This window comes from Anabrus simplex, chromosome 6 (genome assembly GCF_040414725.1).
Source record: "Anabrus simplex isolate iqAnaSimp1 chromosome 6, ASM4041472v1, whole genome shotgun sequence".
Taxonomy (NCBI): Eukaryota; Metazoa; Arthropoda; class Insecta; order Orthoptera; family Tettigoniidae; genus Anabrus; species Anabrus simplex.
Genome location: NC_090270.1, coordinates 155,722,124 through 155,738,912, shown reverse-complemented (window position 1 = coordinate 155,738,912; position 16,789 = coordinate 155,722,124). Strand labels below are relative to the sequence as shown.

The 16,789-nt window shown below is 36.8% G+C and overlaps 1 protein-coding gene across 1 annotated transcript in view; it reads right to left on the bottom strand.

Annotated features, from left to right (window-relative positions):
- LRP1 (LDL receptor protein 1) overlaps window positions 1–16,789 on the bottom strand; it is a 744,558-nt gene that overhangs the window by 347,936 nt on the left and 379,833 nt on the right. Inside the window, exons 42-43 of the mRNA XM_068228249.1 lie at window positions 8,296–8,523; window positions 5,928–6,074 (exon numbers count right to left, since the gene is read on the bottom strand). Of these exons, the coding sequence (XP_068084350.1) occupies window positions 5,928–6,074; window positions 8,296–8,523 (375 nt within the window). The remainder of the gene's footprint in view (window positions 1–5,927; window positions 6,075–8,295; window positions 8,524–16,789) is intronic.

Here is a 16,789-nt window from a genome sequence, read left to right as displayed (position 1 = left end):
ACATTAAGGCCTACATCGACTTTTAAAGTTTATGTTGAACTCGAAAACATGGTTTTGAATGTAAGTATTGATTCTCAAAAGTTCTCGAATGCATTATATTCAATTCTGCCCGTCACTAATCCAATCAAATTGGAAAGATAAAAGAAATATCATCAAAACTTCAGAAATTATGGTTATTCATGTCCTTGAGATCATCTGGAAAGCGCGCTCGCTGCACGTCAGTACGAGTTGGAAATGATACAAACAATTTCAATGTGACGTGCGCAAATAAAACGACTGTGGTTTTTGGTATTTTAACATAAAAACGTAAAATTCCCAGTCTTACATTAGGACCTAAACAGTAATAGGTGATCCCAAGACCTCCCGTGGCTTTCTTTTTTAATGTAAGGTGCAACATCTGTTCGGGTCTCGCTAACATAATCCTGTACGATAATATTAAAATACGGTACCGTACTAAATTTGTGTTAACAAGGAGCAGTTTTGATTCCTGCCTGAAAGCCCAGTTACTCTACAGTGCCCTAAGGAAAGTGCCGAAAACCTGTTCGGCAGTACGATCGAAAAAATTTAAACGTATAAACATCTAACCCTGGACATAATGTGGACATTTTATAAGTGCGAACATTTGACGAAACTCATTCCGTCTTCAAGCAGAGCTGTCAAAATGCGCCGTGTCTTCTTACAATTGTTGTAGCCACTCTCTGATTTATGATTTTCCGAGATTCTCTAAACAATACCACCCGAATGCGATGCTAAGATGGTCCTTTATGCAAGTTCACCGCCGATCGTTTTTCCAGTACCAGTTCGGTACTTACTCTAATTATCGCAATGATGGGGCGTTAACGCCAAGATCCATACGTATGCCATAGCCGTCCTTTCGTGAGATACAGTTTATTAAGACACGATTGATCGAGGATTTAGCGTTGATGGGACTGGAATTTCTGGACGGTTGATCCGGGAAATCGTTTCTTCGAGGAACGGATGTGGGATTTTTACAACGTGATTTAATTACGATGCTCGCGGAACCACGTAATTTGAACGCATATTCCGGGAAAACGTAGTTTCCGGGAACAGATAATCAAGGTTCCACTGTATATGTATTGTTATTTCAGTACAGAAAAATTCAAAGGCATCAACAGCACAGGAATTAGTAGAACATGATAGTATTCTATGTCAAATCTGGCTGGAAATTGCAAAGTTTTCTCTGTTATAGTAGACTCCGTTGTAGAGAAATATACAGTAAATGGAAAGCAGGACTAGTATGAAGAAATTACGCATGTACTTTTCTGGGTGTTTGACTCCAAATAGAAAGATTTGCAAAGAAAGTAAGACTAATGGAAATGTTCATTGGCATGAAAAGATATGATAAATGCCAAATGCTTGCATTGGAAATATCTTTTTACAAGTAATGAACTTCATTTCAGTTCCGTATTGACTTTATATATCTAGGATAAAATTCTAAAAAAGAATTTACATGTATTAATTCCACTTATCCAATACAAATTATTGCCAGTTAATAAATGGTCTGTGTAAAATGCTACATGGTAGGACATGTAGCACTGGAAGTATTGGAAGTATTGAAAGATATTGGAAGTATCTCCAAAATACAGCCAAAAGATTGGAACAAGGTCAACTTCTGTTTTAATCACCATACAATTATTAAAACTATAACCCTATAACAACTACAGTCATTCATCAATTGAGACAACATGATCTAACAACTAGACTACATTTCTGTTATTGATCTACTGAGAAAGTAGACCGCAATGATGGAGGAGGTTGGCTCTTAGTCTTCTGTTCCCAAGATAATGAATTTAATCCAGGCTAAGGTTGGTAGCTCCGGCCCCGTGGTGTAGGGGTAGCGTGCCTGACTCTTACCCGGAGGTCCCGGGTTCGATTCCCGGCCAGGTCAGGGATTTTTACCTGGACCTGAGGGCTGGTTCAAGGTCCACTCAGCCTGCATGATTAGAATTGAGAAGCTATCTGATGGTGAGATAGCGGCCTCGGTCTAGGAAGCCAAGAATAACGACCGAGAGGATTTGTCGCGCTGACCACACGACACCTCGCAATATGCAGGCCTTCGGGCTGAGCAGCGGCCGCTTGGTATGCCAAGGCTCTTCAAGGGCTGTAGTGCCATGGGGGGTTTAGGTTGGTAGCATATAAGAGAGTTTTGATGTGGCAACTCTGAGTCATTGCCCTCCAGCATATTTAAGGGACAAAATTCTAATAACTTGGCAACTGTTAAAATTATTGGCAGTTAGAAATGACATCACCACCACCACCACCACCACCACCACCACCACCACCACCACCATCTCTAGCGCAGGTTAAGAAAGTTTCAAGAACTTTGTTAATCAAACCCATTCATTAAGGATGAATTAAATAACATTTACATACTTATAAAATTATCTATCATATTATTATAAACTGTATACCACCCCTTCTCCTACACTGCCGGCCAATGTTCTAATGTTTATTTATTTATTTATTAATTAATTAATTTATTTATTTATTTTACTTATTTCCCACTAAAAGACTCAAACTTACTAACCACAGTCATCATCATCATCAGTTAACCGTCCCCAGTTTCCCAGGTGCAGTGTATGAGCGCTCTCCACTTCAGTCAATTCAGGTACCATTCTTCTTCCTGTACTTGGTTTGAATCCACTCCTCTGTGTTCTAGATTTTGTTTGACTTATTCGATCCATCTCCTTCAAGGTCTGCCTCTAGGTCTTTTGCCGTCTAAGGTTTCCTCCGACCATTCCTTAGCTACTGAGCAAGAATCCATTCTCATTAGAAGGCCATACCTTTTCAATGGTATCACATAACGATTCTCTTATTTGAATCTCTTGGCGAATCCTCTCGTTAAGGACCTCATCTGTTCTGGTTTTTCGTAGCATTGTCTGGAGGAATTTTATTTCTGCAGCTTGGAGTCTTGTTTTATCTCAGCCTGTGATGATACAAGTTCCAAGGCCATAGGTTATTATGGGCAAGAAGTAAACTTGATAAAGTGATCATTTGGTTAGTACTGGAAACTGGCTGTCCCAGAGAACGCTTCTAACCTGATGGTTAGCTCCTCTTTGAACTCTGTGATTTCAGCATTTGACCGGTTATCTTCAGTCAGGACACTACCGAGGTATTGCAAGTGGTTAACTTCTTGCAATTTCTGTCCCCCTGTGATATTTGCTCCTGAATGTTGTCCATTGACTGTCATAACAACTGTTTTCTTTAGGCTGATTTTAAGTCCAAATTCCTTAAAATGACAATTCTAAGCATTAATCTTTCTTTGAACTCTTCCTCATTACCTCCCCAAATCACCACATCATCTGCAAATGTAAATGCCTTGAATGCACTGTTCTTGCTGTGCTGTTTCACTCCTTTCATTATCTCATCCATCACTGTGGTAAATAGGAGAGGTGACAAAGTGGTGCCTTGTTGCACTCCTTTACTTGTTACAAAACAGTTGGAATAGCCATTTCCTATCCTTACACAGCTCTGGCAGTGTTTGTACAATATTTTTACGTTACTGATGAGAGATTCTGGAACGTTTCTCCTTCTCAAGCAATCCCAAAGTTTATACCTCAGTATGCTGTCATAGGCTTTTTCTAGGTCAAGAAAGACAAAGATGACATTTTGTCCCTTATCCCAATGTTTTTTGATTATCATCCTAACAACAAAAATGAGATCTGTTGTTGATCTGTTACTTTGAAACTCGTATTGTTCTTTCTCAAGCTGTGGTTCGATGATCTTTCGTAATCTTTTTCTATCACTTTCTACATCAACTTAAGTCCATGAGAAAGGAGTGTGATTCCTCTATAATTGCCACATATCAGTGAATTTCCTTTCTTGAAGAGGGGGACTATACAACCCTTAGTCCATTCAGTCGGGATTTTTTTCTTTATTCCACACAGCATTCATCACTCTAAATAGCCACTGAAGTCCATGAGTTTGAGCAGCATTAATCATGTCTGAGCTCACCTCATCAAGGCCAGGTGATCTGTCTTTGCTCGTAGTGTTCACACCATTTTCAATCTAAAACCAAGTCAATGGGGATTCACTTTTTCCAGCCTTGTTCTCAGTATCCAAATCTTCTTGAGTGATTTCTGCTGGGTCTGGTCCATTATACAAGGAAGAAAAATACCTTTTCATCTCTTCCCGAATGTCTTTCTCTCTCCGCGTTATAATTCCATCATCTCTTTCCAATGCATTAATTGGTACAAGAATAGTTCTTTTGTTTTTCACAATTCTGTAGAGAAGTTTCATATTTCCTTTACCGTCTTCTACTAATTTGTCAGTAAATTCAAGCCTTTTTTTTTCCTCAGATTTAATTACTCTCTTTGTTCTGAGTTTTAGGTCTCTACACTTCTGTTCTAGTTCTCTTAGTTTTACATAATCCTTATCTGCGCCTTTTAGGTTCTCTTTATCTCTTTCTCATCTTGCCATATTCCTATCTTTTCTGGCTTGCTAAACAGAATCATTCCACCAGGAAGTTTCCATTTTTTTTTTTTTTTGGTATAAAACATGTTTTCATTACAATACCAACAGTTGAGCTCACACGTATTTTCTTGAATCATGTCCATTCCTTTTCTCCCATTTCTATTTCATCTGTCGGGAGCTGGTGATGGATCCTTCTTTGGTATTCCTCTTTTTTTTTCTTTTTTTTCAGGTTCATCTAATGTCCACACCCTTATTTTAGATTTTTGCCTGGTCTTCACATTTTTCACTGGAATGTTTCTAGAGGTTGCCATCAGTAATCTGTGGTCACTGTCCATGCTTTCTCCTGGCAATACTTTCACATCGGTGATAAACAAACCAGTTTCCTTATCAGAGATAATATAATTGATTAAAGATTTCTGCTGTCAATCCCAGCTGTATCTTGTTACTTTATGGCTGGGTCTTTTTTGGAAAAAGGTGTTTGTAATTATGAGGTTATTTCTTTAACAGAAGTCCAGCAAATCTTCACCTTCTTGGTTCCCGTTTCCAAAGCCATTTGGACCAATAACATTTTCATACCCTGTTCTATCAACACCAACTTGGGCATTCAAATCTCCCATCGTGATTATATTATTCTCTTCAATATGCTCTTCTAGTTCCTCTTGAGTACACCCAGACTGAGGAGCATATACTTGGATTATGGTTAGGACCTCTTTCCCTATTTTCCATCTTAGATTAATTATTCTGTCATCGACATATTCTACATCTAACACTACGTCAATGTTCTTACTGATGACAAATTCTACGCCATTACGGGGTTCCTTTTCGTGTCCATGCCAATAGATCTTATAACCCTTCCTCAATGATTTTACACCTTTCCCTTTCCATTTCATCTCACTGAATCATAGAATATCAAACTTCCTCCTTTCCATTTGGTCCACTAGTTCATCACATTTTCCTGTCAGGGTTATAATATTCAATGTTCCAATTTTTATTTTATTTTTCCTCACGTAGATTTTCCTCTTAGCATATCTTCATTGATTATCATTGGGCTGCCAGCCATCATACCTAGCAAAAGTACAAGAGGATGTTGTCATATTCGGGACTTGAATTCCATTGCATCCGAGGCTCTTTTTAGTTTTGAAAGCAGACACCACAGTGTCAGATCAAAATGACTTGATGCCTAAACAATCATGGCCCTCAGGTGGACTAGTCAGAAATTAATATGATGAATGAAGCTTCAATGGTGAGGTCATGTGAGGTGAATAGAGGACAGGGTACCTGGGAGAATGATCAACCCAGCCATGGATGCTAAGAGAAGCAGGGGGAGACCAAGGTGATGTTGGTTAAACTCTGCTTTGGATGTTTTAATTATAAGGGGTGGTGGATTTCGACAAGACCACAGAGCTAGTTGCAAAATGAGGATTGTAGAGGCACTTAGCTAATTCACAGAGGCGTGCAGACTGCATGTTGGGGCATATGTAATAACTACTCACTTGAGGTATAATGGCAATTCTGCTCATCACTCCCATCCCAGCAGTCATTCTCACCATCACATAACCACAGTACATGAATACATGCTGTAGTAGTGTTGCATGGTATTATACTTTGGTGATACCTCAATTCTGAACAATTACGAGGACCTGAAAATGACAAAGATAAAGTGAGATATCATTGTAATGAGAAATATTACTAAATCCTGTAAGAATCTTATTTAAAAATTCCTTACTGCACTGTTATTGAAAGCATGCATAGAACATTGAAAACAGAAGAAAATATTTAGCTTTCTTAGGAACAAATGCAAATATAAATCCTAGACAAAGCTCAGATTGAAGACAGGAACTTACAAAACAGATGAAGAAACTGACAGGTTAGTGTGAGGAAAGGGGAGCAAAGGAGAGACACTGACAAAAAAAACCAACTATATTTTCTTCTAAGGCTCCAGTGAGCTCAATTCAGCTTTCCAGCTTAATACAGGGAAGGGGAGAGGGGGTGGCAAGCAACCCTATATGTTAAGAGGGCTATTTGTGAGAAATCTTTATTCCCGATATGAGAAGTTAAGAAGAAAGAGTTTACTCTTGTCATGTTTTATTCATGTTTAACCTTGTCTCTCCTTTCTGATGCCTCTTCCTTCCGCTGACCTGATGTCCTGTTTAACATATTTGCATCCTCATATTTATTTCATATAAACATTTGATTTACATTTACACACCTGTTTATTTCCCTTAAATATATAGATCTGTTTGACTCAAATGCCGGATACCTTATACCGTATTAGGAAATGCACATCGTGCATCAGAGATGTATATTTTTATATTCCTTTCCTCCTTTCTTACTTGATGAAGTATCATTTTACTGATAAGTGTTTGTTTTCCCTTGATATATTTTAAATTTTACATCATTTCCAACTACTGAACAGATCAAGATGAAATGACACAAGCAGGGTGGTTCATGAGCTTATGTAGCAGTGAGCAGGCTAGGGGGTAGCACTATTATTAGTTTGTCTCTCTGCCAGACTGGCATTATCAAGACCTGTGCTGTGTGAGCCAATGCAGCCATTCTCTGTGCTATCTTGTGGTTGCCAAGCTCTGCTAACCTGTAGTCTCTCTTCCTTTTTGTTGAAAGATTTGTCACATTTCATTACTTCAATAGTTTCTTGGTAGATATAAGCATCAAACTGGCAGGTGATAGCCAGGAGTGCCATTTCCTCAAAACTTATTTTGTAGGTGAGGAAGAAAAAGAGGGCATGCTCCAGCATTGCAGATTTTTCTAGTTATACAAAGTCACAATGATGTTTATGCTCTTTCAGCCTGGTGTTAATACTATATTTTATGGTCCTAATTAATTTCACACACCAAGGTATATGATTCTCTCTCTCTTTCTAGTGCAGGTGTGAAAGTCCCAAGGATCTTTAGCTAAGGATAACTTCTGGGATAGTTTCCTTGTGATTGTAAAGACAGTCCTGATGTCGTGATGCTTTAAAATCTAGTTGTTCCAGTCCACAATAAATGGCAGGTATGGAAGGAATACATTTCTCTCGCGAGTCTCTTCTTGTTTCTCCTGACGGTAGACGGGACAGCACACCTGATCTCATTCATTATCTCATCAATCTATTCACTCTAAAACAGATCTAACTGACATAAGCTCTTAGTTTGCTCAAACATTTTCCTCTTCATCGGGCATTTCTATTTAGAGCGATGGATGGAAAATGGCCACAGAATGGTCACAATGTACATATCTTGATAACACAAACCTGAGAGAGAAGAAGTAACTTGGTACTAGTACCACCATCAAGCCTCCTGATTGCTATTATGACTGCACACCCCACCTCTGTCGTTCACAAGAGCTGCTACACTGCAGCTGAAATGCTGACATACTGCATTTACAATGATAGTGTGGGTCCTCCTCACTGTTAGTCATTTCATCTTGACAAGCGCAAGTGCACAATAGTTGATAAGAAAACATTTTTACATCATACTGATCTTGAAGGAAGACCATCACTTGTCAGTTAATACTGGCCGTGAAAGCCTAAATTAGTATGTCCTATGTTCTCAAGCAGAACTACAACAACTGTTATAGCTCTATATAATTATGATGCCCTAAAACTAGACCTTTCATACTTCTAGATTTAAATATGAAAACAATCCAATCCTATGATTATGATTATAATTTGAATATAAACTGCAGTTTCCCTTCTGACTTTCTAACGAAGACCTGACATTTAACATTTATATCAGGAAAATAAAATTAATAAAACATATTTCGAAACTAGCAGTGCAACACTTTTAAAATATACATTGAAAGAAAGGCTCAGAAATAGCACTCTTAAACTAAGAAGAAAAATAAAAGCAGTGTCACACTTACGACATCCCATTTCATCACTTGCATCAGGACAATCAGGATCAGTGTCGCAAAGGAAGTCAGATAGAATGCATTGACCCGATGCACACCGAAAATGACGGTCATCTGAGCAGGTGCAGTTCAATTCATCACTTGCATCTCCACAATCATCCACGTGATTACAAGTGCGATTGCTGAAGATACAACGACTATTGTGGCACTGGAAATAGTTGGGCCGACATATACGCTGAGCTGTAAAAAATAAATGAACAAACAGATCAACGTTAACATGAAGATGAAATGAAATGAAATGGTGTATGGCTTTTAGTGCCGGGAGTGTCCGAGGGCATGTTTGGCTTGCCAGGAGCAGGTCTTTTAACTCGACACCTATAGGCGACCTGCACGTCATGAGGATGAAATTATGATGAAGATGACACATACACCCAGCCCTTGTGCCGGCGAAATTAACCAATAATGGTTAAAATTCCCGACCCTGCCGGGAATCGAACCTGGGACCCCTGTGACCAGAGGTCAGCACACTTACCATTTAGCCATGGAGCCGGACAAGATGAAGATACAAAGACTGAACAAAAATTTGGTAATAAAAAAACAATAATTACAGCATAAGTAAAGACTCTATTATTTGGTAATAACAACTCCCACAGAATTTTTTGTAAGAGTGGTATTTATGCTTATGTAGATGTAACTTGTATAAGACCCAAGTTGAAGTGGTACAGAAAGCAAAAAATGCTATGAAATGGGCTTATTACCTCAAAATCAAATTATTTCACAAAATAAGAAAATAATGGGAAAAATGATCAAAACTAATGCCTCATTCATACATTTGTGACTCCAGTTCATATAAATGTCATGAGAGTAGAGAATTGTACAATTAAGTAGCTTGAATAGTGATATCGGCATGAAGTGTTCAATGGGATCAGTTTAGACTAGCCTTGGTCTTCAGTATGATAGGTCAACGACATTCACCATTCTATTTTTTTTCTCTCCAAAGTAACACTTTTTGAATGTCCACCTTTTCAATACAACGTGGTTTTTATATACATTAAAAACGGGACATGTTTCGCCCACATTTTGGGCATCATCAGCCATTGTTTCTATACTCGATGATCAAAATATCCCGGATCCTGGGTATTTGTATCCTGATAGAACATTTAAAATTGCCATGCTAATTTGGATGTTATTTAATAAAATATGTTTCAGTATGCGTAATATAATTTGTGGAAATAACTGGCATTACTAATTTTTTTTCTGTTTCATTGTTTTTTTGACATTTTACCATCCATATATTTACCCCCTTTAAACGTAAGTGCTATGTCTGGCAACAGTCCAGCCTTGTCAACATTGAAAATGTTATCGGGTCAGTAACTGGAGGAAAGTTTTGCCCACTTTGAAGTCAACCATTCCGCTAATGTTTCTGGATCCATCGATTTCACTTCCCCACTTATCTTCACAGCTGTAATATCATGTCTCTTCTACCAATCCAGCCACCCTTCCTTACACACAAACTCCCAAATCACATCAAGCAACTTGATAGCTGCTCATTCTTCATCTTCAACACCAACTTGTTATGAGCAACCCCAGCAGATCTCTGAATAGTGAACCATTTCAGCAATGCTTGGTCAACATCACCTTGATCAGCTGTAAGGTAGTCATTTTGTTTGAGGCTTGTTTGTATTTAGGGCACACAGAACTTTGTCCTTGTTTTTTAACGATGTTGCTCAAGGTAGATTTACTCAAGCCATACTTCCAACCCACAATCACTTCAGAAAGGCCATGCCCAATATCAGAGACAATGTTTGTCTTTTCTTTCAAAGAAAACACTTTGATATTTTCATGCTGAAAACTGTTAACTGAAATGAGCACCAAATCGTAGTCTACTTTCAGTCATCCTCTACAATCATATTCCTATTCTCAGCCACTATGTCCTATCAAAAGATCTTCAGCAAAAAAGAAGTCAAATAGTCAAGTTTATACAAGAAAATCTGGAAAGAAAAACTGTACTTTCTACTGCAGTGGTGATTTTCCTTAGCTGTTACGGTTTATAGGTCCATTACAGCCAAAATCAAGGGCTCACTATAAATTTTGTGTACGTTTAAACATAAGTGACTTGGGATCAATAATTTTTGTCCACTACAGCCAAACGTTCACTAAAACCAGAGTTGACTATATATGAACATTAAATATATGTTGTAATACAATCACAGAATGCTCACTCATTCTACAGTATATGAAAGTATTTGCCTTCTTTTAATTTCTACAATATTTGTAAATAATTGTTTAAAACTTTATTTTGAGAATTGATTGACACATTTAGTTATACTTACTTGAACTGGCCATTTGCTATTTACTTTACGTCGCACCGACACAGATAAGTCTTATGGTGACGATGGGACAGGAAAGGCCTATGAATAGAAAGGAAGCGGCCGTGGTCTTAATTACGGTACAGCCCCGGCATTTGCCTGGTGTGAAAATGGGAAACCATGGAAAACCATCTTCAGAGCTATCGACAGTGGGATTCAAACCCACTATCTCCCGGATGCGAGGTCACAGCTGCGCGCCCCTAACTGCATGGCCAACTCGCCCAGTAACTGGCCATTTGTACAGATGAGCCATTCTTCTGCAAAATTCCTCAATTATTGAGCTTGTATTAAAATTCTTCATATACTTCACATTTGATATCATACAAAATAAATTAATAATGATGGTTCTCATATACAGTATTCTTTGTTAAACTTTCTTCAGAAGTACCGTAAAACTTCGGCCACTTTCTCGTATATTTTTAAAATTAAAATATGAAATATTCCCTCTAATTTTCTGAAAAATATAATATAAGTTCTGCCATGTTTGTTCTTCATTTCTAAATATGAACATAATTCTAATTGTTATTCAGTAAAGAATTATGATTATCGAAAGAGTGGCCGGAGTTACCCCATGTTTTGGGGTAACTTCGGCCGCCATAAAAATATCTCTTAAAACAAAGTTTTCTTCGATGTAGTGTTACTTCGGCCACTGTGAATGTTTTTTAAAAGCCTGCAAATAGCCCAGTATCAACAATCACAAAAAAATTAAAACGATTTGTGGTGAAACAGAAGTATAGTGATCAAATTCACATTTTTCACAAAGAAGAAACTATTTTATTTAGCCTAAGCGTACAAGCATTGTATGATATTACAAATTACGTGTTGCATTGCGTAATTATTCGTAATGGTACAAAAGATAATAAATAAAAAGTGCGAAAATCATAAAGACCAATAGTATGGAGGGAAAAGGCGATCGAAAAAGAAGCAATCTTGTAGACTGTTCTCATAATACACTGTCTTCTAAATTAGAAAATATCTGGGCCGTCAATCAAGTTCTTAATTGCGCCTTGTCCATGTCAACTGATTTCCGTCTATTTATCATTGAAAATAGGAACCGTCTTTCTCCTCCCTGTCGGGATAAACTTCCCCGTTTATTGTTATTGTGGCTTTATTAATCTCTTCTAAAGCATTCTTGAAGTAAACAGGCTCGTAATTACAAAATATGTGGCCGCGTAATGTTTTCCTATACGTTCTTGGCATGGCCGAAGTTACCCCGGAAGTGGACAACTTTCATCACAAAACTATTCCCTGAAGAACCTATTTGAATAAAATGCATCAAATTAGGTTGATCAGTTACCAGACGTACTTACATTTGGACCCCATAAACCACTGGAATGGAGAATTGAATGCTGGGGCTAGAGAACAGTTTGTTTTCTGCTGTTACCAGACAAGACAATAGTCGGGGCTGCGAAAAAAATGGATTGACTCAAAAATGAGACCGCCAATGTTCTTTGGACTACCGAGTTTTGATAGAGCATTCTATTGTACGTGCATTTCAGTTGTTGCAAATGGTTTATCTTTTTCAGTTTAGGAGGCAGGAGACAATAAGTATTGATATTCGTCAGTGGCCGAAGTTACCCTGTATGGCCGAAGTTACCCCACTTTACGGTATATAAATTAAAACTTAATTGAATATGTTGTGTAGCCCCAGTTATAGGTGTCAGACCTTGTCTAAATAAATGAAAGGATGAACTTCTAATGAAGCTAAGAACATTAAAAGAACTAACACGGTAAAGAAAGTTCTTCTGTTGTACCTCAGTTCCTTGAAGAAAAGCTCTCTTTAAAGAATTTGAATACCCAAGTAATCATAAGTTGCATATCTGGATTTGTTCCTGATTCTGAATGGTAGACAATTAGATTGAAAATAATTGAGGAGGAGGACCACAAACAATGAGATGTATTAATAAAAGCAAGCCACATCTTAACACTTAGAACCAAGAATTAACAGAATTGCTTATCTCAAGCCTGGCACAACCTTGAGCATGACCAATGCTCCATCCCCTCTCTTGCTGAGACATGGTTCCTGATTTGAAATTATTAAAACAGTGCTGCGTAGTCAAACTGACATGAATACACAGTATTGTTACTTCATAGAAAGCTTTCTTTGAAGTTGGCTGGATGAAAATAATTGGACTTTCATTACTGCGTCTCCAAGCAGCAGAGACATGGTTCCGCGGAGAGAAGTAGTTTTTACTGATACCAAACTAACAAATCTCAGCTCACAACTCACGTTTTTCTTGAGATGCATCTCACTTTTAACCTTTTAAGTGCTGAGTTACCAGTTGACTGTTTGGTACCTCAGTGCTGAGTTTTTCATTTGTATGTAATGTGTTAATTATAAATCTAAATGCAAATGGGAAATCCTACACGTTCAATATTATTTTGAGAGAAAACAAAATTACAGTTATGTGCCCCTGTGTGCATTATATTTATACAAAGTAAAGAGCCCAAAATAATATTATTTCCTAAAATCTGTAGGCAACTAATACATGTAACTTCTTAGAATTATATAAGTTGATATTTTAATATAGTTTCCAAACCTGGAATGTGGTGATAGTTAAATGTTTTCTACTGGTTTTGGTGATGCCGATTTGTTCAACTATCTGCACCAACTCCGCTGGCAAGAAAGTTTCTAAAAATCAATGATTTTCAGGTCATCATCAAACACTACTTGGCCCTCAGAGTCTGTCACAGTAACTTGAAACTCTGGTGAAGAAAAGTAATCCGTCCGCTATGAAAATAGTGATAAAATAGCTTTTGTACTCACCGTTGCACCATCCTGGGGGGAATAATTTTCTTGCACCATCATGGGCGACCTATCGAATGCTCCGGCTATTTTCCCCTCCTCCGACTATCATCTCTTCGAATCAGTAGAATGGATCAATGCATTTATGAAAACGATGCTTAGTGTCGGTAGCTATACTTGCTTCCATCAATCAATGAATAAATCAGTGACCGCGCCATTAAAAAAAAAATTAAGCAACGGCGCAATCTTCATTTCATATGTCACATTTGTCATCAAAATAGTTCCTAAATTGCCACGCGACACCTCTCAGGGATAATTAAAATGCATCTGTGAATAGTATTTTTTTACGTGAGGTCAACTGGGAAACCGCATTTCCTTTTAATAAATTACCAGCGATACCAACCATCCGTCGGAATCGATGTTAAGTTGTCCATGTCCATTCATTCGAGAAAGAAAAAAAAAATTTTTTTTAATTAATACAAAATCATCTTATCTACCATAATTATATCAGCCTATTTTCAATAATAACCTCTAAATTGTAAAAATCTACAATTTTATTCATGATTCTAGAATCATAAAAGAAAATATGATAACAGTCATTTACATCAAATATAAACCTAAACTATCTACGATCTGATTCAATTCATCCTCTTGCTAAATACTTGTTATCCGCATCATAAAAACAAAGAAAAATTCTCATAATCACATAAATCGTAGGTATCAGTCATATTTGATGAGGATGTAGTCAAATATTCTTTGAAATTAAGTATCTCATATTAATAACGACAATCAATTGGTAAGCAGATAAATTAATATTGGTTAAAAAAAACCAAGTCCCTAAGCCTTAGAAAAATGTATAATAAATATGTTTAGTTAGAGTCCTTCGGCTCTTGTTTTTTTTTAAACGCTTATTTTCGTTGATATTGAATTCATATTTTGTCACTAAACAAATGCATATCTTCCAAAATCGTAACATCAGCAGTTGCAAGTAAGTTCCAAGTATATAATAGCTCAAAATGGCTATTTCAAACATATATCGATCATTAAATGAAAAATATTGGTCAGTTTGACCATGTCATTTGGTAAAAATAATCATATTACATCCTAAAATTAAATGTAGGTATCGTATAATGATCAGTTATTATCGTAGTTTTATCAGAAATTATACCTATCATGATTTATGGTTGCACCTATGTCCAATCAAGTACCATAAAATTCGTAGGAATGTATTTAGTAACATTATTTATTTAATTGTGGTAGAGATTCAAATTATGAAGTCGCTTTATCCATTAAAATATATCCTTGAGACCAAATATCAAATAACATTCATTACAACGTTGACATATTCTCCATGAAGACAACAAGTTTACCCTTATTTATTCCTTATTTGGAGATTTAATCTGAAGACAGTTTACGGTAACCAAAATACGAATTCTGCGACGTATTTCCTTGTATACATGTATCATTAACCCAACATATCTTGCATTACTATTTTAAAAATCATGCCGCATACGTTAAATAACATTACTGGTTAGTAACACATCGTATTTACTACCAAAAATTCATAAGTATATTTATCTCTCCATATACCAATATTAAATATTATAATACCGCGTCATTCATTACCATAAATATATCTCAACGAATAATTATACGTATAACCACATCAACATGTCGCTCAAATCCTTACTTTCCTACATAAACATTAATCATTTCCATCTAGGCGGCAAATCGTCTTAACATATCGTTAATATACTACAGCGGTGCATTTCTGGGTTAAGTTTCACTTGTAATACACATGATCACGTTATTCTGTAAAGGAAACACATGTATAAACAAAATAAGTTAATATTTACTCACATGTAGTCGCGTCGTAATAGTAACCAAGTCTAAACAACTCAGCAATTAATTATCTTCTTTAAAACGTTACGTCTGGAATATACCACATTGTGTACGTCGTTTCATTTCCATAATGGTTGAAAACATCATTTGAAATCTCTCCTTGTTTAACTTTAAGCATTCCTATATCATGACACTGATTATATACACTCGAAGAATACCTACTCCCATAATGATAAATCAACTAGGATAACCTCATTGCAAAGATAGTATCGATTGAGATTTCATCACGAAGAACTTCATAACAAGCTACATACCAATGTTTACTGCAAGTATTTATATACTACGTCTACGACACATAAATTTCAAGATTATAAAATAATTCTTTGGAACTTAACTTGCGACTGCCGATGTTAGATGACTGGGTTAGGCTCCGATGTTGTCATCTTAGGGCTGTGTAGATAGTCTCCAACATCCGTTACGTCATCATCTGGCGGTATTTTTAAGACTCGGGCTAGCAGGAACAGCTGGGCGGTCTATGTCGGAAAGTCAGCCCCATCTCCGATTTAGCCTCTCATGTTGTAGCCGTTAGTCACATGTGAAAGAAACATTTCCAGCATCGTAATTAATGTCACAACCATAGCCTTCAAAATGTACTACAAAGAAGCTAGATTATAGTTTTGTATCAGGTTATTATAGCAGAAATTCAATGTCAATTTCTCGTAACAGACTTTAACAAGTAAATTATCGAATTAGCTCTTAGTTTTTCATTTAGACATTCAGCATATGAGAAGTCTAATTTGTTTTGGTATTTCGCGACGACCTTCAGTTTGTATTCCGACTACTATCTAAATATTATTCAATTTCTTCTGCTTTTCCGCCTCGATATTAGGTCAGATATCGGCGTAACTTTAAAAATTCTTCAATGTGCTGGATCTTTAGCTCTTGCTCTTTTATATATCTCCCTTCTTCTTCCCGCGAGGACTATTTTCTTCGTGGATGAACTTGCTTCGAAGTCTTGCATAAATTTTTTTTATTATTCACCCACTTCTTTTTTTAACAATTTTAAAAACTTTCTATTATTTTTTTTATCACGGCCGCATGGATCCTTTATATCTTTATGTCTAATTTCGTGACCTAGGCATACTTGATTCGCCAAATGAACATCTTTGCCGTCACATTCATGGCCTCCTTGATTTTATGCGTCCGTATTATATATTCTGAAATCACGGCCTATTTAACTTAATACATTCGTTCTTTTTAGATGTATGGCTCAATTACATAATCTCTGTGATCTCATTACCGTGCATGGCAAATTTTAACGCCGTATGACATCATTTATTCCGTTATCAGGACGATGAAAACGGTACACCGTGTTTTCCTTCTTTCGTTTATAAGGACGCTCTGTTTCTCTCTTACATACAATATTTTCGGCACTATCTCTATCACTCTCACTTTCAAAATCGCTTAACAATTCCTTAAATCATCTCCATCATCGCTTTTCGCAGTGGTTAATAACTGAAAGATTCTGTGATCGGAAATAACATCGCTG